The 23853-nt window shown below is 40.1% G+C and overlaps 1 protein-coding gene across 2 annotated transcripts in view; it reads left to right on the forward strand.

The window, feature by feature from the left end:
• The first annotated feature begins 337 nt into the window (after window positions 1–337).
• Window positions 338–23853, forward strand: part of ESRP1 (epithelial splicing regulatory protein 1) — a 30533-nt gene continuing 7017 nt past the window's right edge. The window contains exons 1-13 of one of the 2 annotated variants that reach the window (XM_062503015.1): window positions 338–469; window positions 676–804; window positions 1638–1751; window positions 4182–4296; window positions 11534–11632; window positions 11735–11789; window positions 13631–13741; window positions 13828–13960; window positions 14052–14094; window positions 15529–15830; window positions 16825–17043; window positions 19041–19239; window positions 21065–21233. In XM_062503015.1, coding sequence (XP_062358999.1) covers window positions 338–469; window positions 676–804; window positions 1638–1751; window positions 4182–4296; window positions 11534–11632; window positions 11735–11789; window positions 13631–13741; window positions 13828–13960; window positions 14052–14094; window positions 15529–15830; window positions 16825–17043; window positions 19041–19239; window positions 21065–21233 — 1820 coding nt within the window. Of the gene's footprint in view, window positions 470–675; window positions 805–1637; window positions 1752–4181; window positions 4297–11533; window positions 11633–11734; window positions 11790–13630; window positions 13742–13827; window positions 13961–14051; window positions 14095–15528; window positions 15831–16824; window positions 17044–19040; window positions 19240–21064; window positions 22040–23853 lie in introns of those variants that run through there. The other variant, XM_062503023.1, reaches the window with a different exon arrangement.

Below are 23853 nucleotides of genomic sequence, written 5' to 3' on the forward strand. Positions count from 1 at the left end.
CGGCGCCAGGTGTGTGTTACCTGCACCACGTGGGCCGGGGGTGGGCAGGTGGTGCCGGGGCCCCGCGCAGAAAAGCTCGCAGCCATTGCGCCTTTCCCAGGGGTGCAGTTGGTGTAGGAGCGGCTACCACCCACTTCGGGCAAAAGGGGGTAGAAAAGGGGGGGGGGAGCCGTGCGCCTCCCCCGCGCCAGGTCTTTGGGGAGTGAGGCTGCAGCTGGGGGTTCTGCCGCTTAGGAATCGCTTGGAAGCGCCTGGGGCAAGAAAAGTTTCCGCCTTCTTCTCTTTCCCCGCTTCTTCCTTTCCTACTTTTTATTCTCTCTGCTGGCCTGGTGGCACCATGACGGCGTCTCCCGACTACCTGGTGATTCTCTTCGTGACCACGGCGGGCACCAATGGGGCAAGGTTGGGCTCAGACGAGCGAGAGCTGCTCCAGCTCCTGTGGAAAGTGGTCGACTTGAGGAGTAAGGAGGTATTTTCACCCGAGGGGGGAGCACCCCGACCTTCTGCTCCCCTTGGCGCCTGCCATGCTGGATGCGGGCAGGGAGGTCTCGGCGCTGGGCTGGTAATGGGTGTCCCAGGCTGGAGCAAGCTCTGGTGGAGGGTAGGGGCTGGTGCTGCTGGTGGGGACCTCCGGTCCGGAGAGCTGACTCACCCCCTCCTCTGCTTTCTCTGGAGCTGGGGCACCTGCATGACGTGCTGGTCCGGCCTGACCACACAGAACTGACGGCTGAGTGCCAGGAGATCACCCAAGTGGATGTGGAGAGCCTGGCACTGGCTCCGCCGCTGGAGCAGGCACTGAGACAGGTGACACCCCTTAATTGGCTGCTAAGTGCTGGTCTCCTTTGGGAGCTCTCCTGTGGGGTAAAGATAGTATCATCTGCTTATCCCCGCCATCAGAGCAGTGGAGCCCGGTACGGGAGCACCACAGGTGTATGTTCTAGGAAGCATGTATGTGTAGGGCTTTGTGGGCCTTTCTCATTTGCCTTTACTTACCTTGGGAGGAACTGAGCCTCAAGAGAGGAAGGTTAGGGTCAGCTATTTCCCTACCCTGCCCTCCTGCCATGCTGGACCCTGAGTGAGTCTCAGCTGAGGGTGAGCCCTAATCAGTGTTGGAAGAAGCTAGCTTTAGATGTCCCCTCTTAAGGCTTATGCTTGTCAGTACTGGGAAGGCGATGATACTGAAGCCTCTAGATTAACAAGGAAGTGAATGTGATTCCCATTGAAGGTAGGGCTGAAACTCTGTATTCTTTCTGACATGACAGAGTCCCCTGTCTGAAAAGCTCTTCTGCCTCAGTACTGCCTCAGTCTCTGCAATCAGCTTTGTCTCACTGCAATGCTCTTGCAAATCTTGAAAAGGATTTTCTTCTGTGATGTGGGCTGTCTGTGTAGCCATATCTCATTAGAAGGGGGAAAAGACGTGGCTTCCTCGTGGAGAGATTTATCGTGGAAGTTAGCATGTGCTAGCTAGTAAGAAACAAATCTGCAGAAGTAAAGGATTAGGCTTATATGAAAAGAAATTCCACCTCTGTGTTCCTGCTGCCCAGGGATAACATGTTACCAACTGATGGCACTGCCTAGTGGAGCCACTCTGTAATATGTATGTTACATGTATGTCTTTTTCTTGTTCCTGCCAACAGTTTAATCAGTCCGTGAGCAATGAGCTGAACATTGGTGTAGGTACTTCCTTCTGTTTCTGTACTGATGGACAGCTGCACATTAGGCAGGTTCTGCACCCTGAAGCTTCCAAAAAGGTATGTAGTTGTAGCTTAAATTTGACTCTTAATGTGCTTTTTTTATAATTTCTTGCAAAACAAATACTTCTCTCCAGTATGAGTGTTCCTCCACACAATCATAGCACAAATGTTGCTCACATGTAATGTGCTTACCAGACTAACGGCCTGTCTGTGTGGAAGGCATATACAGTGCCCTGTCCTTATGCAGTCTTGAGATGCCTTTTTAAGTTAAATCAGAAGGAAGATGCTCTTAAATGTTTGAGAAAGGAGCAACATGTTGGCAGTACTTGTAGCCTCTATAGGGTTAACAGGTGGGATTTGGGGTTGTTGCTAAATAACCATGTTAACCACAAGCTGTTTTTTGAAATTTTACATTAATGCCTAGTTATAGCAACTTTCGATCTTTGGGTATTCAGTTGACGCTCCAGGGGTGGTGCTCGTGTTTGTAAGCAGATGAGCAGTAGTTTGAGGCACGCTGTGAGTGATGATTAGTCCCATAGTCTGGAGTTTTCCATAACTTCAGAGTTGCCAAATCGCTAACAGTGTTATTAAGTCCTGCCTGCTTTTTGTTAGTGATAGGGTTGCAGCAATATGTGAGTCTCTCTGGTTCTGAAATAACTGCCTCTATATTAATAACACCTCATTTTGTGGTTTGGTACGAACATGCATTGCTCTGTAACTGGGCTGTTCTGCTCCTCTCCTTGTACCTGACTTCTGTTTCCCCTCAATTTGCTGCCCCATCTTTGAAAGGACACTGTTGCAAGTCTGTGCTATTACAAAAGTGATACTGATTGAGCTTGGTTGTAGTACTTGTTTGTGCTTGAAGTACTGATAGCTTTCAAGGCTTAGAAGAGAAAGAGTGAGCATTATTCACAGTGAAGGAATAGTTCTTATATACGTAATTTTTCTTCTACAACGTATAACATGAGAAAATGTGGAAACAGGTTTTTAAAATACTTTATTCTTGGCTAATGAAGTAAAGCTTCTCATACATTTAAATTATGATAAAAGAAGGGATGCATCCTACAATTATTATAGTTGGTTGGATGTCAGGGATCCTTTTTCTGTATCATCACAGGGTTACAGACAGGAATCAAATAAATCAAATCATCAGAATCTTTTGTTGCTGTTTTGTTAAGAATTATTCATTTGAAATTTGCTCTGTGCTGCCTGTAGGTGAAGTAAACCAGATGCTTATGAGACTTGTAATAATTTTTTGATGTATATCCTAATGTGGGGATTGGAGTGTGGGATCGCTAAAATCCAGAGAGGTAAAAATCTCTAGACTCTTGAGCAGATATTAATTTCTAAGATATCAATTCTGAAGCTTGGTATTCAGAGAATGAATTGGCATCAGCCATTCCAAAAGTGCATAAATGAAGTACAGAACTTCATTTCACATCAAGGAAGAAAATCATGCTAAAACTAGAGCAGGAACTGTTGACAAGCCCATCTACATTTTCATAAATCTTTAAAGAATATCGTTTGCCTAATACACCTGTACATATGCTAAGATAAGCTCTAATGTTCTCAAAGCAGAATTTGTTTCAGAGCCTAAACTGCTTTCTTTGGGCTCCCTAAATGTGCTTTCACGTGGGCTGCTATCTGTTGTAATGCCAACATGCTAACTAGTTCTTAAATCCCAGAAAGCCTTTATGTGTAGTCTAGAAAGGTCTTGCAGGCAACAAACAGCCAGAAGGAATATGTAGTATTCTGTCTGCAGTGAAGAGCTAACTGAAGGAGTAAGGGTTTGCATTGGTTTTAACAGGTGGTCCCAAGACTTTTCCATGTCTTCTCCTTTCCATTCCCCAAAAAACCCAAAAGCATGTGGTAGAGGTAGTGGTGGGGCAAGAAGTGTTTCATTGACTTCTAGTGGGCTACATAACTTGGTTCTGGCTTTGTCTGCTCCAGTTAAAGCAGTTATGCATAGGCTGGCATCCTCTGCACAATGTTGAACCCTCTTCTGCACAGTCAGATTTTTATTTGTTGGAAATAACTATTTGAAGTGTGACTACTCTTTGAAAACAGCCATTTCTATAAACTAAAATATCTGCTAGTCTTGCAAAATTTGCTTAATTCTACAAACTCAACTGACTACCCTTTGTCTTTATACAGTTAAAATTGCAATCAAGAATTGGTGATAAATGTTGCAGTAGGAGGCATTTGCTCTGCTACATATATATTAGATTTCAAGCTCTAGTAATAAAGGCAAATGTTTTTCTAGAAGTGAAAAAGCACATTTCTCTTATTAAACAATATGAAGAGAAATCTGTTTAAGCAAAAAAGTTTTTTGTGAATGTACTTACCTGGATAAGAAGAGCTGAGTGAGCTTTCTTTGTAGCAAAGACTGTGTTTCCTATCTATTCTAAAATAGTGTTAGAAGGTTTGGTATCTAGACACAAAGTAGTAACACTCACCCTGACAGTGGTTACTTTGTTCCTTTTACAGAATATTTTACTGCCTGAATGCTTCTACTCCTTTTTTGACTTGCGGAAAGTGTTCAAGAAGTGTTGCCCAGGCTCACCTGAAGTTAGCAAACTCGATGTTGCAGCCATGACAGAATGTATCCTTTTGACAGTGATGGTTTCTCTGCTGCTCTTACAGTCTTGGCTGAATTTTAGGACAGAGGTGCGTGAGTAATGCTTGCAACACATGTTTAGGGGTGGTATAACTTTAATGAGTGACTTGGAGCTGTACTGAGTTTTCTCACAAAGATAAAGATAAAAGCATAAGAGGATGAATGCTTCCATGGAAAAAAATCCTGTATTTCTTCTTGACTTCTGTTTTCTTTAACATCTTTATAGTTGTCTCTCTTTAAACTTCACAGTTTATTATAACCAGCACATCTTTTTCAAATTGCTGTTGTGAATTTTAATGTTAAAGTTTGGGGGTTGAGTTGCATAGCATGAGTTAGATTTTTATTTTATTTTAGGCAAGAGCAAATAGTAGAATACTGCCTTAATTTTCAGAAGCAGAGATGGTCATTTTTGATGTGACCTTGTAGTGAATCTAACACAGGAATGAACCTAAGGCAGGGATGCTGTTGGAGCATGTGGTATTTAGTCTCCTAGAAGGTGCACATGCTACACCTCACAGGGTGAGGCTTGGCTGGCACCAAGATGCAGTCAATGGTATGTTTCCATTTTAAGTGATAGGGATATCTAAAATTACTTTCTGGATAGTCTGAAGTGGTCTGTAACCCCATGCTGTCTGGCTTTTTCCTAGTCTGAGCTTGAGACCTGAAGCTGTGATTTGGCTGTACCTTCTTCCCTTGCTTCCCTGGCAGTCTCCCCTCTTGCTGCAAGCTTCAGTCCTTATCCCAAAAGTCTTCTTGGACACAGAGCTACTGAGCTATTGAAGTAGTCGTCACACAAGTCAGGTATCAGAGAGGGATAAAGGAATTTGAGATGTTTGTCTTTGTTATTGGTGGTTGATGTTGCTGTTATTGTTTTTAATAACTTTTCCTCTTACTTCCTTATTGTGTCTGTGGGGTGGTTGTTATTAAGAGGTGATGTCTGTGGCTTCAGAGATTTTTGGGCTTTCACTACAGGACTAGTATGGCTTGGGCTTTGAACTTGTTTGGGACATAAAATACACACATGGGGTGGATTTTTGTGTTTAACCATTCTGCTCTGCTTTATTATCTGCAATTTAAGATTAATCTCTACTTGTGAAGGGGGAAAAATATTTCTCCCCATATTAAGAAGGAAAACAGTAGAGTAGGATTCTGAATCTTTATGTAGAAAAATGAAATAAATGCTGTGGTGCGTAGAAACTGGATGATAGAGACTTCTTAAAGTTATGGTCAAAAACTTAATACATTTTAATACATTGCTTAGGGAATGCTTTGACATGATCTGGGGAAATTAAAGACAATGAGCTATTTCAGCTTTTTCAAAGAGTTGCCCTTGGTTTCTCCTTATGTGAATGTCTGGGTTATGTCTTTCCACTGTGGAAGGAGTTGTATGACTGTAGCTACCTGGGGTGTCCTTGGTCAGCTAAGGCATGGTGATGGACTGTGTATTCCCTGGCTTCTAGGAGAGGGGGGCAGATCACCCTGTGTTACCTGACTGTCAGGAAGTCCCTAAGGAGTCAGTGCTACCTGCAAGTAGTTTTGGCAGTTGCCAATAATATTTTCTCAAGGTTCCTAGAAACTTAGTCTGTCTATCCAAATCCATTCAGCTTGAGTCTGGGTTCTGGATAAGATAAGCTTCTTAAGGTATACAAACCTAACTTCATTCTGATCTTACATTTATTTTTGTGGTTTATCTTGCTTTGTAACTGTTGAGGATCTTATTTGCAAGCTTGCTATGTTTGCAACATGGCTGAAATCAACTGTCTCTCCCCTGTTATTGTGTGGGAGCAGAGGATGCGGAAAGCAAAAAGGGTAAAACAATTTTTTTTTCCTTTTATTGACAAATATGATAATTTTCTTTCTCCTCACCTTGCTGAAATGTATCAATCTCCTCAGTGTCAGAAGCTGTATAGGTTAATTGTGCTTGTAGACCATGGATGTGTATGTGATGTTTAGGCTAAAAAGATTGTTAAAGCAGGTACTGAGTCTAAAGACTCATTCCATAAGTTGTGTGCAGAGTTTGGTTTTTCTTCCTTCTTGAATGATGGGGTGTGGGACACAAAAACAAATAAATGGAATAAATGCAGTAGGCTGGAATGAAGCTGCAGATTAGTGCATAGAATTTGATCAAGCTCTTTCTATTCTTGTAGAAAGTGCAGCTTCTTGGCCTCACAGCTCAAGAGGGTGTATGAATCTTCCATGATTTCTGCTGCAGAAACTGTAGTGTGCCAGATGTATTAGCATTTGGTGAGGATATTAGTATGGCGCTAAGGTACTGACTAGATATTCAAGAGACCTGCCTTTGCAGACTGGTAGAAGCAGGAGTAGAATAATTTTTGGGTGCATCCCTTCATGTGCTTACGTTTCCCTTTATCTGTATGTAGCCTGATAATGATCAGTAAGACAAAACTTTTATGATATGAAATAGTTAGGAGAAAGCTGGGTATTAATCTGCAGTCATTAAGTTATTAAAGTCTTCAAAAGCTTTTGTTTTGATGGGTCACTTCTGTTTAAACAACAAATTACAGGCAAATGGGCAATGCACACTACTGTTCCTAGCTGTCAGGGGAGGTAACTTTCTATTGCACAGTCAATTCCAGATACCTATTTCAGTATACAGCACACTGGATTGTAGGTGCTTGGCTATGTATGTCTTGCAGACAAGGCAAGCACAATCTTGTAGAAGAGCATAGACATAATAGACTGAGTAACTGGCTGGGTTATTCTTTCTTTAGGAAGTACTTTGTGGACTTACTCTCTCAGGAGACTACTTGAAATTTGCGTGCAGCAATGAAGCCATGCCAAATTCAAGAACTCATGTGAAAGCTTTACAAATCTTTACTCCCAACCCCTGCAACAAGCTACATGTTTCACAACAAGCAGCCACTCATTTATTTTAGATAAAGGTAAAACAGTGTTTAAAATGCTATGAAATTCAGGGGACCAAGGCAGAACTGAGACTAGCTGTAATTATCTTGGAGTGCTACTGATGCCTAACTCATGGTGTCAAAAGAGTTCTTGTGTATGAGACAGTTTTCTGGCAGACTTTGTCAGAATTATCTAAGTGTAATGACAGCAGGACAATTATGAGAAATTTTGAGTAACAAATCTTGAGAGAAGTGATCATGTTCCAGCAGAGAAAAGAACTTGGGTCTGTTGATGGTTTCATTTTGTTTTTTGTTTTTATTTTGTTTTTTTTTATGCGTAAGTGTACAAAAGGAGCAGGGCTGTTCTTGCACCCTCTGTACCTCCCATACTTGCTACACTTCTTGATTTGCAAAGCTTGCTGAGCCAGTTTTCACCCTGTGAGTGCCTTCAGGGTGGAGTGAATAAAGCTTGCATGACTATTCCTATTAGGTTTGCGGAAGACTCATCCTTTGCCTCGAGATTGGGTGTGCAGAAGCCATTAAATGGCAAATAGCTCTTGCTTCCTCCAGTACTTGGTTTGTTCCACTCACTTCTGAACTGGATGTGAGGCTAACTCCTTACTAGGATTATCTGTCAATGTTTTCAGTAGAAACTCAGGGGTTCTCCAGAACAGCTTGTTTAATGTGCTGGATATTGTAGTACTGAAACTTAGTTTGTTGGGGTTTTATTGTTTGGCTTGTTTCTGTGTTTATAGCTGGGTGTCTTGGAAGCAATAATGTGGAGCACAGTTATAACCAATAATGCTGAACTCTGGCAATAAAAAGCCCATAATTGTGTATTAGCTAAGAATCTTGGATATTGCTGTTTGTATTTCCTGTGATAGTGCTTCTGAACTGGGTAACATTATATTACCTTTACATCTTTCTACATAATGTTTTGCATAATCTTCTGTCTAAAGGGACTTAAAAACAGAGCAAAAGGGAAGGGATCAGTGCAGAGCACAATTGCCATGTTTTTTTGTCATCTCAGGTTAAGTTTGTTGTTCAATGAGAAATGAGTTCAGAGACATGGAAGATAGTGGGAAGGAATAAGTCTTGAAGGACACTGGCAATGAGTGAAGCTGTGGTGATGCATCTGAGGAAATAATTTAGAAATTTCTTCCATATTAGAGGCCACCTTAATATAGAATATGCCTTTCCTTCCTGCTCCCTTTAAACTGCTGAGTGTTGCAGGAGATGGTACCACAGCTGCACACCAAGATTAAGTAGTTCGTTGTTTCCCATCCTGCCTTATTTGGGACTGTCTTTTACTTGTTACTTCATTAGGAATATACATGTGGATGCTACTGCATATATTAGCTATGGACAGCTATGTCTATTTTCTAATGCTTCTTTAAATGTGAGCTTGGATTATCCCCTGTAATTGCTTTTTTCCAGTTGCCCAGGAGAGGCATCCTTTAAACCTAAATGTACAGAGACATATGTGTGGTCTCGAATCCCTTCACAGAACAAGGGATGGGATTTATAGACTACTTAATTTATATTTTCCCAAGTACCATAATGCCTTCTAGTGCCTCTGTCCATAGGTGTCTACCTCTGTGTAGTTAATCTTGCTCATTAGAATACAGATTATTACTTAGCGTGCTCTTTAAACATGCAGGAAACTATAAATTTTCTTCTTCAATCTTGCCTAAAAGTTGTGCTTCTAACTAATTAGAGGTGAAGGTGTCAGGTTATGCCTGCCTATGTCGATGACTTCCTTCCTTGTTTCCACCATGTTTATATTTCTCTAGAGTTTGGCACAACTCCCTGTGTCTGACAACTGGTACGAGCTTCTGTTGGCACTAAAGCATTTTCAGGAACTGCTTCTGCTGTGGATCAGTGTCTTCAGAGAACTGTTTCACCAAAGAAAAAAATTGTGGGATGGGATCCCTGTATCCTTGTTTGTTTTCCTTGTTATGGCCTCTCTTCCCACCCCTTTCACGCTGCTGCATTCCCCTCTCTGAATGCTGATCACTTGTAGCAATCATTGGCTCAGCATAAAGGAAATACTGAAATGTCTTTTCAGTTCTGACAACACAGTCTAATAGCCAAGCACATGTGTATGCATGTCCCCTTCTGGAATAGCTGTTGAAACTCCTGCCCAATTTCTCTTGACTTTTGACATTTCCAAAAATCTTCATAGAACTTGGTCAGGCAAGACCAGGGTTCCAACACCAGCACCATCTGCAGTTTCTGGCTCCCTGTATGAACAGCTGAAGCTCTGCAGAAACCCAATGTGGAGCTGTTAGGTGCTATAGGGGGAAGAGTGTCAGGAAAGGGAGGAGACACACTAATCTGCTCTATGCAAAGTGCCCAGAAACAGCTGTGTGATGCTGCTTAGGCACTCTCTGTCAGAGTCTGTTGATTATTTTGCTTTCCAACCCCCCTTTCTGGGAGGTAGAGGAGGAGGTGAGCTTGAATTTGTTTAAAGCTTAGGAAGAGAGATTGCAATGGAATTTTCTGTTGTCATAAATAGCTGTAATCTCTTTGCAGTTGCTCAGGATTTTTGGCTTGTTTTTTAAAAAAACTATTTAATGTTTGCAGTACTTTACCCCAGAGAAGGTACTAGGAACAGAAGGGTGAGGGCAATGACTGGCAAACTATTTATAGTCAAGCAGTTGTATGGGAAGAGTTACTGATTTAAGTATTCTGGTTTTTAAACTAAGATAATTCACGTAAGCTTCAAATGTTCTTCTAAGACTAAGCATCATCCTCTCACACTCCATACTCCAATGAACACTTAAAACCAACAAAGCTTCAAAATCAAATTAGCCCAAAGTGTATTTTGTTGGCACAGCAGCTTTCCGTTCTGTGGAAGGGGAATGCATTAATTCAGTTCAAGTTATTTTTCATCTTGCAACAAGACTACTGTTAAACAATTTTTTTAAAAATCTGTTTTGTAGAGCTGACTTGCAATCACCCTACAAGTAATAGGGAGGACTTTGTCACAAGGAAATTTGTGCTGCCTCACCTGCTGATGATACCAGAAAAGTAGTACGCAGTGTTTGCTTCTAACAGAAACTGTTCTGTTCCTTGCACTTCATGTAGGCATCTGGCAAATCAAATGTTGCTCAGCTCTAGGTGGAGAAAGCAGGTTTTCTCTTAAGAGGAAAGCTATCTTGGACTATGAAGCAACCTTTGAACATCATAATGTAGGATCTAGAGCATTTGAAATGTGTTTAATGTCATCTGGGGGGCATGTGGGCAAATAATTGATTCACTTGGCTGTTTTAAATGTGCTCTATTAGTGTATCTCCATGTCAGGATGGGTCTTGTTTAAGAAACTCATTTCTGAGTTTCATTTTTGATCTGAAGTCTTGATGCAAACTGATAAGGCAAGTAGGAAGTGCAATGCTTATTCTCAGATTTCCTTTTTCTTTTTCTGTTCTTGATTATATTTTTTTTACACTTCAGTCCTCAAAAAAGTGAGTGAAAAAGACCTTTTTAAAAATTTGCTTCATAAATAATGGAGTAAAATTGCAACTAATCTTACAGTCCTATAGCCTGGTGTTGGAGAGGGGCAAATTTGATGGAAAGCAGGAGGTACCATAGTAAACTCTTTACAGTTGTCTGAAAAACAGATATTATATGCAACTTAAATCAGCTTCCCTTTATTAATATGGGGGTGGGGGGGGGGGTGGTCTCTTTATAGCCTACCTAGGTCAGGATGCTTCCTGCTCTCTATTGCAGTCATTTCCAAAATCCTTCAGACTGAAACTATGGGTTGTGGGATTCTGTTTTGCCTCTTGACAAAACATGACTGGTGGACTCTAACCAGATTCCCAAAATGATTCCTTGCAACAGCACAAAGCTTGGGTTATAATTTCTAATAGGCAAGGTTTAGACGAGGTGTCTTGTATGAATTTTGTTGAAGTGCCAAGATAGTTATTCTGCTTTGGGATTTAGTTGGTACAAAAAGCATGTGGTATATATCTCAGTTTCTGGAGGTTTTTGTTGGTATTTTGCTTCTTCTCCTGCCCCAAACCTTCATCTGTAGATTAAAGAGGACGTTAATTAAAGAGTGCAGGGCTCCAGTCTCTTCCACATGAACAGGTGTGTCTGTCAAGCATACATATTTCATGGACATATTAAATACATGTCCTTATTATGGGGTCTCATGTCCCCAAATGCTTTCTGGAGTGACCTTACAGCTCCCACAGGTGGCAGTAACTAGAGGCCAAGGCAGAGAAGCTGATGTATCCCAGCAGGAAGATGGATTAAATCTTCCCCTGAGAAACAACATGAAAGTATGTTGCTCTAGCAGGAAACCAATTAGAAATCTGTTTGGTGATTATTGACTTAACTACAGCATGAAGATTTAAATCTTGACAAGAACAGTCCAGCATTTCCCTATGGAGCCTCCCAAGTTGAAGATATGGGGAATATTATTTTAACATTAATATCTGAACCATACAGTAAGTGATGATGATGAATGAGTTTTCTTTGTTCCTTCTTCAGTTTTGCTGTCTGACCTGTACATTGGCAAAATGAGAAATAACTTGTGTTGTATTTCATAGATCACAGATTTTCAGATCCAGAAAGGGTGAACTACAAGTTTGAAAGTGGGCCTTGGTAAGTACTTCTTCCTTCTTGTTGCATGTGTTTCAACACCCACCACTTTTTGTTTAAGGTTGATGTTTAGATCTGCTGTACTTCTCTCTGTTCCTAATTTGCCAATTATATTTATTTACCTTCCCTTACTTACCTTCCTTACCTTCCCTTACTGCTATGGGAATCGATTAGGTCCTTCAAGTGGGAAAGGAAACAGACAATCTATGATCAGATGCAAGCCTGTTTTCTTGTTAGGTTTGGTGTTGCCTGTCAGCTGCTGAGAGTTCTGTATTCTGCTAATAAGCACTTATAATGGGTGCTAAGTGTGTTGTGCTATTAACAAAGAATGTAAGCGGTGTTTTAGAAATAACCCTATTAGTTACTGATTCTTGCCCTCTTCCTGCAATTTACTATACAGGCACTGCATATACATTTTTTTTTTTTTAGCAGGGGAAAACAAAGCTTCATAAAGATATGGTGCCAGAAATACTGCGCTACCACTGAGTTGTTTAAAATACAGTGATTCTTATTCCCAAATATGTTTTGAACATAAAGCTTTATCTGCTTTTGATGCCTGCTTTGATGTTTAGGTGGTTGTTTGGGTTTTGTTTGTTTGTTTTCTGTTGTTTTTTTTTTAATGTAACTGGTTTTTTGTCTGTAAATATAGATTTTTCTCAGTGGTTTTCTCCATGATTTCAAGATACTGGTGTTAAACTGACTTTATTTATATTCCTATTGTGCACAAACACTTCCCTCTTTCAGAGTAAGGATCTGTCATGTTGGTAAATGATGCTTATACTTTTGGGTCAAAAGAAGTAAGAAAAAATGCAACATTGGCAGAAAGAGTCCAGAGAGATTAGCTCAGGGGCTATGTTCAGCCTTGTTCTAAGATTTTTGGTTTTCACTAACAAAAATCTGGGATGAAGTGGAAGTCACATTTTATTTGAGATAATGAGAAGTACGGAACTAGGAGGCAAGGGGGAGCAGTTTGAGACAGATAGCTACAGAAAAGCCACCTGAGAAATTAAAATGAGAGTGAGAAACATGACCTTCCAGGCACACCACAACTCTTTTGTACTAGGGAATCCTCTACTACTGAACAACACTTCATCTACTTAATCAATCACTTAAGCTCTTCGTGCAAAAAAAGCTGTTCCTTGATAGCCAGAAAGGCAGGCTTGGGTAGCTGTGAGCCTTTTGTTGTACTTGACACTTTCAAGGAGTAAGAGAGCAAAAGAGATGGCAGTAATGACCAATTAAACCTGGCTTTCTGTGGCTAAGCTATGCCCATGCTAAGCAGCCCATGTAGCCTTTAGCTATATTAGTCTCTAGTAGCACAGCGATGGCCTGAACAGCAATGTTAAGGATTGACTCCTCAGGCCAGAATCCTGTGTGCTGAGTACAGCCCTTCTGACTGCTTCTTATACACCGTCAGAGTAGAAATAATAAGCACTAATCTGTTACATCTGTTCTGATTCAATTTCTACTGAGACAGATTAGAACAGCAAGTACTTGAGTTTTATACCAGTAAATTTCTTCAGATAACAGAAGCACAAATGATGTCAGGAGAGGGAAGTAAATTAGGAATATGTTGAAAGAGATGACAGCTCAAAGAGAAATGTGCTTCAAGCTGGAAAGGGAGACATGGAAAGGGGAAACTTAGCAAAGTAAACTTTCCCTTGGAGAGATGTGTACGGTGGCTTTCAATTGTTGGTGACACTTGGGGTTCGCTGTCTTGGCATTGCCATCCAGCAGGGACAGAAGCCCGTTCCCGGAGTACAAATGACAAGCAGGCATGTTGGTGTGTGGCTGATACTAGAGTCAGATGTCTCCACATTTACTACTTCCTTCTGTGCCTGCAGCAGCAAGATGGAACTTGTGGATGACAATGCTGTTATCCGAGCAAGAGGATTGCCATGGCAGTCATCTGACCAGGACATAGCAAGATTCTTCAAAGGTCTAAATATTGCCAAGTTAGTAGTTAAGAATTTACTTGTACATTTGTAGCTCTTTAGAGGCATAAGTCATGGAGTTTCATCTTTCAATTTAAATCTTGCAGAGGAGGTGCTGCACTTTGTCTCAATGCCCAAGGTAGAAGGAATGGGGAGGCTCTTGTGAGGTTTGTAAGTGAAGAGCATAGAGATCTAGCACTGCAAAGGCACAAGCATCACATGGGGAACCGATACATAGAGGTGGGTGACATGATGGGCTTTGAAATCCTCTTCTCAAAGGGAATGCAAATTACATACCCGTCACATGTTCCTTTTTTTCCCCTCCCTTTAGGTGTACAAGGCAACAGGTGAAGACTTCCTTAAAATTGCAGGAGGTAATTTTTAGGGGATGAAAAGGGGTGGTTTGTTCCATTAGCATCTTTAGCTTTTGGCAAACTGCTCCTGTTGAATGTGGCCCTTTTTTCTGTCTTTGAACAACCAGTTGGCTGGTGTATTGATTACTATGTATTCTGCTAGCAGCTGTCAAAGATGTTCCATGATTTATCTGCCTCTCTCTTGCATGTTCTTGCCATTTTCAAGCGGCTTGTCAGTCAGGATTTGATTGGGCAAAGTGATCTTTTACATTAACTTAATTTGTTAGGTCCTTTTCATGGGAGTGGGACTCTAAATGTTATTGATTGCTGAAAAAATGAAACCAGAGTAGCTTTTCAAAACAATATAACTGCTGGTGCTCTGGAAGCTTGCACATAAAAATAAACGGCTATCACAGCGTAAATACAAGGGATTTGTGGAACTGATTTTCTTCAAATCTGATACTTACCTCAGACTTAATGGGGAGGATTTAGGGGAAATGGTTATTTAAGGGGAATCTTGAAATATTTGCTGATAATTGAAAGGCTGCAAAATTTGTTCTTCAAACACTCTTGATCTCTCTTCCTCCCCTTTGTCTGCAAGCATACAAACTTTGAATTAAGAACCAGTAACTGTTTTATCTGTAGTACTACAAGGTCCTCATTGCTTCCTGGCAGATTTGGGCTGACGTTTGTAAGTGATTAACTGGATACCTGAGGCTGAGGCTTCAGAGTGGGAGAGGCTGTTAAGCTGTCAGCTGCATAGATAACTGATAAGTTTGGTAGTAGTTACACCATTCAAAGTAAAGACCTTGCACAGTGACATTAAATAGTGAAGAATGGTGTGTGTCTGGTACAACCAAACTTTGCAGAATAAGAGCTGTAAGTGAAAGGACTGTATTATGACATTAATTTGGTTGGCAGCTACCTTGAAATAAGGTAGTGTTATTAGCATCACTGGTCTCCTGAAGGTACTGAAAGCAGAATTGGCGGTCTTTGACAGTTATGTTGGGATAGGATGAAATCCCTGAGCTGTTTTCAACATGCTCTTCCAACTTTCTTTCCCAGAACAATGATCTGGGTACTTGGTTGCCATATATTATGGCTCCAGAGCATGCCAGAGGTATTCCAAGTTTAGACAAGGGGAACAGTAGCACAGGTTCTGCTCACACAAGAGATTGATAGATTGTGCTTTCCTTGGGCTTTGAATGTTGCAAGTACATCCTATTTTTCCTTTGAATCAAGATTAATCTCATCTAAATGATGGGGTAACATTATTATATTTTAATGAGAGGTGTCCTATATAATATATCTAGTTTATCAGAGGGTCATCTTTCCTGACTTGAGGCAAATATTGTTCTACCTGCTCAAAAACTGTCCGTGGAGAGGATGTAGCTTTGCTCATGATTTTATGTGGTTGCCTAGACTAAAGTGCTTCTATACTTTTTATTGTTAAAGGTACTTCCAATGAGGTTGCACAGTTCTTGTCAAAAGAAAACCAAGTGATTGTCAGGATGCGAGGTCTTCCTTTCAACGTGACAACAGAAGAAGTGCTGACTTTCTTTGGCCAGCACTGCCCTGTAACAGGAGGAAAGGAGGGGGTCCTGTTTGTCACTTACCCTGACAGCAGACCAACAGGGGATGCCTTTGTCTTGTTTGCTTGTGAGGAATATGCACAAAATGCACTGAAAAAGCACAAGGATTTGCTGGGGAAAAGGTACATTGAACTCTTCCGGAGCACTGCAGCAGAAGTTCAGCAGGTAGGTGCAAACCTTTCAAATGTTGGCTTTTTGTAGTCCAAATTTCTATGCTGGCACTAGAGGAAGCAAATAATGCTTGGCCTTGACTTGAAAGTTTCTTTTATCTTTTCTCACTCTTGACACTTGGTGGAATGAGTGTTATCTGAATTTCTGTGAGACTTTGCTCCCTTGAAATGTAAGGTCTTATGGTATAGGGATGTTCTCAATCATATACAAACCTTAGGGTTTTTAGCCTCCAATAACCTTGTAAAATGTGGATGTGGGTCTAGTGCTTTACACTACATATTCTGAATTTGACTAAGATCAATGATGGTCTATTCAGAAGGAGTTTTTAGCAAATCTTAATCTTGGTCAGAGTGAGTTCAGGAGTACTTATTGAATATTTAGGGAACTTTTCACCAGGCAGGGTTTTTGCTGTTCAAATTAACAGAAAAATATCAAAGTCTAAGTATCACAGGTACTGTGACTCAGTAATGCTCCTAATGTTTCTTGAATGGACTATGGCAGACAATTTGGGATGTGAGGTAGTGAAATGTGCTTGTAGTTCCCAAGCTTTCCTAAAGTTTTGCAGAGGAGATATTTTTTGGTAGAAATGTCATCATGACTGTAGATGGTAGAATGTTTCAGGATAATTTCACAATAAAAATACTGTAGATATACAGGTTTCATGTTCTAAGGTCTCTATTGAGACTTGCATAAACTGCTCTAGTAAATTTCCCAAAATAAAACGTTTTTTCAAGAAAAGACGCATTTTTAAAGAAAAAAACCAGCATGACTATTTATCATAGAATGACTATAGAATTGTTAGATTCTGAGCTTAAACCACAACACAGAGCTTAGAATTCGGATGTTTTGCAGTTAATATTTGTATCCAGCTCGTTTATTTCTCAAAATACCGCCTAGAGTGAAAACAGGTGGCATTAGGGTTACATTTACTCCTTCAAAGTAGAAGAATGAGTAAGGAGGCTTCTATAATCTTTTTTGTTTTGCACAGGTGCTGAACAGGTACTCTTCCACACCTCTCATTCCTCTCCCAACACCTCCAATTCTTCCAGTATTACCTCAACAATTTGTGCCTTCCACTAACATCAGAGACTGTATACGTTTGCGTGGTCTTCCCTATGCTGCTACTATAGAGGACATTCTAGAGTTCCTGGGAGAATTTTCTACAGATATTCGGACTCATGGAGTTCACATGGTACTAAATCACCAGGTTGGTAGGCAACATGTTTTTAGCCACTCTGCCAAATGCTTGTACAAATGTATGAATACCGTCCTGATGATGATATCCACAGGCAAGCAGCGTTAGGATTAGCACTAATGGTATTAATGGGCCTCCATCTCTCTTCTAAGAGTGTACTGGCAATAGATGACTTGAACCCTGCTGTGCCAGCAGCTGCATTTGCTGTTGAGTGGTTTCTTTCACTGAGACTCACATGCTGAAAGCTAAGCCGTAGCCTTGGAGGGGCTGGGTCTCCCAGAACATCGGCCATGATCCTGCCCTGTAGGAGGCTTGAACTGAAGAGTCTTGCTCAACAGAATGCATGATTCTTCTTGTACCTGGCGAGGAGTGCCATCAAAACACAAGTGTGGGCAATGTTAGCTCTCAAAGGAGTGGTTTGTCCCTGCCTCGCTGAACAATGTGCTGCAAGTATATTTGAGGACAAATGTGACTGCAGCCTTCTAGAGACAGAAATTCCTATGTCAAAAGTCAGAAACAGAAGCTTTGGGTTTCCTGTATTGTTGCTTTCTTTAAACAATCACAGCTAAGCACTAAGATTAACAGCTCATTGATGTATATAAAGTGTCACATCTTTTGCCATTGTTTTCTGGAAGCAGTTTCTACCAAAACCTTTTAGACAAAGGATTGTGCTTTCTTGTGATCTTTATCTTCCTACTCTTATGACTTCAGGGGGAGGAGTCCTTTAACTCTATAGAGATGCTCTGAGTGGTTCAACAGAACAAACTTACTGCTGCTTATGGCTGTATAAAAATGATGGTTCTAAAATTGTTTTAGCTTCGGCGTAATGTCAACCAAAACTAAAAAGTACTTCCTGGTCCTGAAGTAGGACTTCTGTGTTTCAGGAATTTGGGGATGGAGAAGGGACTGTAGTTATTTCAGTACCTGTCTATCTAAAGACATTCCTGTATCTGTGGAGACTTGACCTAGACAAGGCTGAAATCTGTAATGAATATGCAGTGCTGGGAGAGACTAAGAAGTGCAGATATTGAAGCCCAAGTAATGATTTGCAGTAGTATCAGCCCTTGACAGCACTAATGAAAGAACCTGGGTGAAGAAATTGGTGTGTGCCTATAACCCGAAGGGCTGTCTGCCACCCTTGCCCTACCCAAAGCTATCAGACCACTTCCTCCCCAAATACTGCTTTTGACTAACTACTAGATTTTTCTTTCTCAGCGTTCCTAGGTTTCAACCCTCTAATCATGAATGACTGTGTAAAGGATGCTGATAAAGTTGCTGTTCCCTCCAAAACCAGAACTTGAGTTAGAGCTGCCTTCAGATTTCTCTCTCTGGATTTAGCTGCTTCAAATCAGCAGCTGCATGTGGCTAAAATAACTCCTCCCAGTGGTGCATCCCACTATTTTACAGATATGAAGAAGTCTTTTTGGGTTTTTTTTGTTTGTTTTATTTATTTATTTTTTTTTCTCTGCAAGCTCATACCAAATGTTAGGCTAGTCAGAACTCTATTAAAATATCACAGCCCATGTTGGTCCTCAGAAAATAAAATTTAAAACAAACTGTTTAGCAATGAGCATTTGACTGTATTTATCATTGAATTATTAAAATCACAGGTAATAAATGGGGACTAGATCTTCCAATTCTGCATTTGTAGTAAATTTGTAGGAGCAGATCTCAGCACTGAAGTACTCCTGAATTATGGACTCTCCCATAGGTGTAATCGGTTTTTTTAGATATAGAAGTAACCATTTACAATGTTGTTTAATCAAAACAGGTGAATAAATGCAATCAAAATTTGGGGAAAACTTCAGAGAAGAGAGTTTAAACATGCTGATGGGTACTCAGGATGACTGACTGTACTTGACTTTTGAGATGAATGTATTTATGACTGAAGAGTCTGCTTATAACAGCACAAATTATTGCTATGCTGCTCCTTCATGGAACCTACAGAAACATTTCTTTCATCTGCTTTTTTTTTTTTTTTTTTTTTTTTTTTTTTTTTTTTTTTTTAGGGACGTCCATCAGGAGATGCTTTCATTCAGATGAAATCTGCAGATCGAGCTTTCCTGGCTGCACAGAAGTGTCACAAGAAGACTATGAAGGACAGATATGTTGAAGTCTTTCAATGTTCTGCAGAAGAGATGAACTTTGTATTAATGGGGGGCACTTTAAATCGAAATGGCTTGTCCCCACCACCATGTAAGTTACCATGTAAGTTTTGCTTGGTCTTGTCACTACGTTCTACACTGTGGGTAGGTATTGGAGCTGCTTTGCTGACTCTGATCCTGGTTTCTGGAAAGTATTTTCAGATGGGGGTGTTAAAATAAGGTCTTTTGTCTTAAACCATCACTAGCTTGCGGTCATTATTTTTCTCTTTGGTTACGAATTATTATGACTGAAGAACTACTTTTGCTTTTCCAGTGGCAAATTTTTCCTCCTTTCCCTGAAACTTTTATTTGGTTGGGATGAGTGATGACTCTGAAAAGTAATTTCTAAGCCCTGCCTAGGCCCTTAAGAACTGTTTTGCATTTAAACTTATCTGCACTTATATTTTGTCACAGTGAACATATCAAGTAAAAGACCTTCCCTTTTCACTTCCAAAACTTAATTTGAGAAGACATAGGTAATGTTCCTCTTTGAGACTTTGAACTGCAGCAGACTGAGTTCTTCCTTTTGCTTTTTGTTGTTCATAAGGAATGGAGCTTGGCTTTGTGAAAGTGAAATACACGTGGCTTCTGCCTCAGAATTGCAGAATCTGTATTTCCTTTTAAATTTTGATTCTCAGAGCTACTAGAATGAGCACTGACTTCTAGGAAAACTTTTGGGGGAAGTGCTTTAAGAGCTTAATTTATTAAGCATCTGTGCCACATAAGTCTGAGCCAATGGGAAAAATAATACTTGGCTTCCAAAATCATAAATGGCAAGGTAGTCAAGTAGTAGCTTTCTGTGTCTCTATGCAAATGTATTTTTTTTTGTTTTTTTTGGTGGTGGTGGATTTTTTAAGAAATGTCCTCTACATGCTAGTCAGAGCTGCCAATACAGCAGCAAACTTCTTTGAAGTGGTTTCTTTTGAGTGCAAGTAGGCCTTCAGCTAATTCTTGGGAGAATTTTTTTTTTCTTTCAATGAAAGCATCTTGAGCAGGGGTCAACAGTAGGTAGTCCTATATGAGATGGCTGTTCCAGATGTATTGAAGCCTTCTGAGAGCTCCTAGGACAGGTTCTTGGGCAGAGTCACAAACTTTGGAAACACACAGGTGTCGATGTTCCCGTTTCCAACTACAAACGCCTGTGATATATTCCTCAGATAAGGCCTTTTGGCCCTGTCATTCCACATTTTACAATACAGTGAGATGCTGGTTGTAACTCTGAATAGCAAAATTAAAGGCTTGCTTTATGTCCACTTCTGTGGCAATGGAGAGGAGAAGAAGAAAGAAAAGGAAGAGAATGGCAAAGGAGCAGGGTAAACTCATCAGTGAAAATTCATTTAGGGACTAACATCTTGTCAAAACGACACAAAGTGCACTTTTGGTTTGTGGTTTGTTTGTTTTTTTTTTAATGTAGTGTTAACGCTTCAAGTTGCAAAGCCATGACTTTTCTCACTCTGCTTTTGCTTAATTAAGGGATAGGTAATACCCTTAAATATAAAAGGATGAAAGTTATCTCTTCTGTTGAATGTTAAACAGATCTTTATCAAGGAAGTTTTTTTCTTACTGTGGAGAAGTCTCATAATTCCTGAATGCAGACTTCATTAAAATCTGAGCCTAGACAAACAAAACTGACCTATATATCAGAAAGAGACCCTCTTCTCAGACCAAGAGGTGGCTTTTTGTGTATTTTTTACCTTACTGTTGACTGGAGGCTAGATGCAACACTGTTAGTCGCACTCACATTGGTAGCTCACATTTATTTTCTGTGGTGAATAAGGATGAGAAGATTGTGAAGGTTCTTGATGGCACTGTAAAGTTATGTGTGTATGGTCTTAATTAGCTCTGGCGTTTCAGAGGTCCTAATCTAGTTTTTTGTTTGTTCCCTGCAGGCCTTTCACCCCCTGCCTACTCCTTTCCAGCTCCTGCTGCAGTTGTGCCAACAGAAGCTGCTCTGTATCAGCCCTCCATGCTTCTGAACCCACGGACACTCCAGCCCTCCACAGCCTACTACCCTGCTGGGGCTCAGCTCTTCATGAACTACACAGCATATTACCCCAGGTAAAGCAGAGGAGAAACCAAACAGCAATGAAGAAGTATTTTTTTTCTTTCTTCTTTTTTTTTATAATTGCCTTCAGCAAATGCACAAAGCCCACAAAAGGATATTGTCTGCTCTGCTAAGGACTTGTGATACCAAGAACAACTTGTTCAGCATCTTGTTCAGGGAAACAATTTCAGGATAACTGGAGGTTTTTCAAATTTTAGAGTATTGCAGGTAGCAATGTTTGGGGGCAAGGGGGGTTAGTCAGTGTGTTTAGTTTGTTTTTTTTGTGTGCGTTTTTTTTTTAATAACCTAGGACATACATTTAAGTAGGATATTTTTTATTATTTTGGTTTCACATAACATTCCTCTTAGACTTATTAGTTTTCTTTGTTATGCCCTCAGTGGGAATTGATGTGTGCAGTACTCCTTCCCTTGTCCATAAAGAAGACCTTGGCCCCTCTTTGGAATGAGTGCACTGGGGTCTGCCTCAGCAATTTCTAAAATACTGCCTCTGTTTTTGTAACAAAGTAACTTTTGACCTTTATGATGAAAACTGTTTACTTCTATGAATAAGTATTACATTGAATGCATATATAGATCATATAGAGGCATATATTCTTCCTGTCTTCATAAACACCTCTCACAAAGGGCTTTTGGTTCTTCTGGCTATATTAGCTATCTGCTACAGAACAAAATCTCTGGATACCTGTTGCCTTCTGCAGTCATGAGGCCTTGGACAGAGCCATGTTCCCTTTAAGCCATAAACTATTTCTTATCTCTTAGGAAATCTGTTAAACAACTCAAGTTTTTTATCTCTTCATCAGGGACCAAATAGCTACTTAAGAAGTTGTTAAGTAATATGAGCTCTTCAATACCTTTAATATAACAGTTTTTCTTATTACTTTACCTATATGTCTGTGAACTGACTGCTGTGGATTTTTATTAAAATGTTTCCTTCACTCATGAATTATTTTCTATAATGCCTTTAATATCTGTTTTATGTTATGATAATATTACCAAACTCAGCTTTGTTAATGTAAGATTAAGAAAAATAAAATTCAAAACTTGCACTGGCAATGTAAAACAAGGTTCTCAATAACAGTTCTATATTTCACGAAAACACAGTAGCAGTAGTAGTCTGTAGTTACTGACATACTTTACTACTCTAAGAATAGATTGGCCACTGCAGGCTAAATGTCAGGCTTTAGTGATTTCTCACTGAATGAGATCCCACATCAGTTGCATCAATGGCTGCTTGGGCTGTGGGCGCATGTATGTTGGTCAGACTGATCAATCCCAAGTTCCAAAATATCCTTTTTGTGTTCTTGTCTAACTAGCAGTGGTTCACTGTTTTTATCCATTATTGGATAGCTTCTCTGCCAATTGCGAATACTGCCCTTTTAAAGAAAAAAAGGAAAATGTTCTGGAGTCAAGTTGACTTCTTTCTTTGTTGTGAGATTTGGTGTTTAGGTATTGTTTTCCCATCCAGAGTAAATACTTGATCTACAGACAACTTGTATATACTCCAGTAGATGTAGTGATTCTTTGCAGCTGATGATTTTGGCTTGCTGAGGTATTTTTATTTGTTTGGGGGTTTTATTTTGGGTTTGTTTTTTTTCTTGGGAGGGGGTGGGGTTTGTTGGTTGGTTGGTTTCTTGGGTGTTTTTTTTGTTTGTCTTTGTTTTTGTTTGGGTTTGTGTTGCCTTTTTTTTTTTTTTTTTTTTTTTTAATTCTTACTGCTTTTCAGGCAAGTTCCTGTGCTTTGTCCAGGATGCAGAAGTAATTGAGTCCATTTGAAATAGTAATCAGAAGACTCTTAAGTGTAGCTTTCCGGTTCTGAAGTTTAATTCAAAAGTATGTGCAGCAGCAAAGAATGGGGCATCCTCTGCGTTCCATTTAAAAGCACATCCAGGAAAAGAAATATAGAGTTTGTAGGTAATAATCAGACAATGGTTCATAAATCTAACTGGTGAATATTTATGGAAATAAGGAAAATTTCTTTAAGCTGCTGCCAAAAGCTCCTACCACTTGTGTTTTGCAAGGTCAAGTTGCTTTATAGTAGTCCAACTCAATTTTCCACACAGAAATCAACTTAAATGGTGGAAGGGAGGGAGATACTGGTTTGGTCTTCAGTACCTATCAGAAATCCTGAAACTCAGACTTGTCTTAATGTTCTTACAGCTTTGGTGATGAAACCAGTCACTTAAAGAAATGGATGCCTTCTAAGCTATTAAAATAGCTTTAGTGAACTCCTAATGAAAAGAAGGGAGAGCAAGTTATTCGAGATCTGTCAGTCTTTGATATCACTTCAGCTTGTAATTATATCTGGCAACATGTTCTGACAGTAAATCAGTGGTCTCTCTCTCTGTCTAGTCCCAAGCTTTTAAGAAAGAACAATAGGATTCATGGGAGGGAGGAATTTTCCTTTATCTAATCCTAGGTGTATTAGGTGCTCTATGTACACTGGAAATAACTGCACTATTTGGCAATTGGTAACACATCCTATAGAAACTTCTACCATATAAAAACTTGAGAGCTATTGCTACAAGATCAAGTTTTAAAACAAAGTTGAATTTTATTATATTTGAGTTTTGTAGTGGGTTTAGTGTTGGCTCAACATCAGTGTACCCACTAGAA

This window comes from Cinclus cinclus, chromosome 1 (genome assembly GCF_963662255.1).
Source record: "Cinclus cinclus chromosome 1, bCinCin1.1, whole genome shotgun sequence".
NCBI lineage: Eukaryota > Metazoa > Chordata > Aves > Passeriformes > Cinclidae > Cinclus > Cinclus cinclus.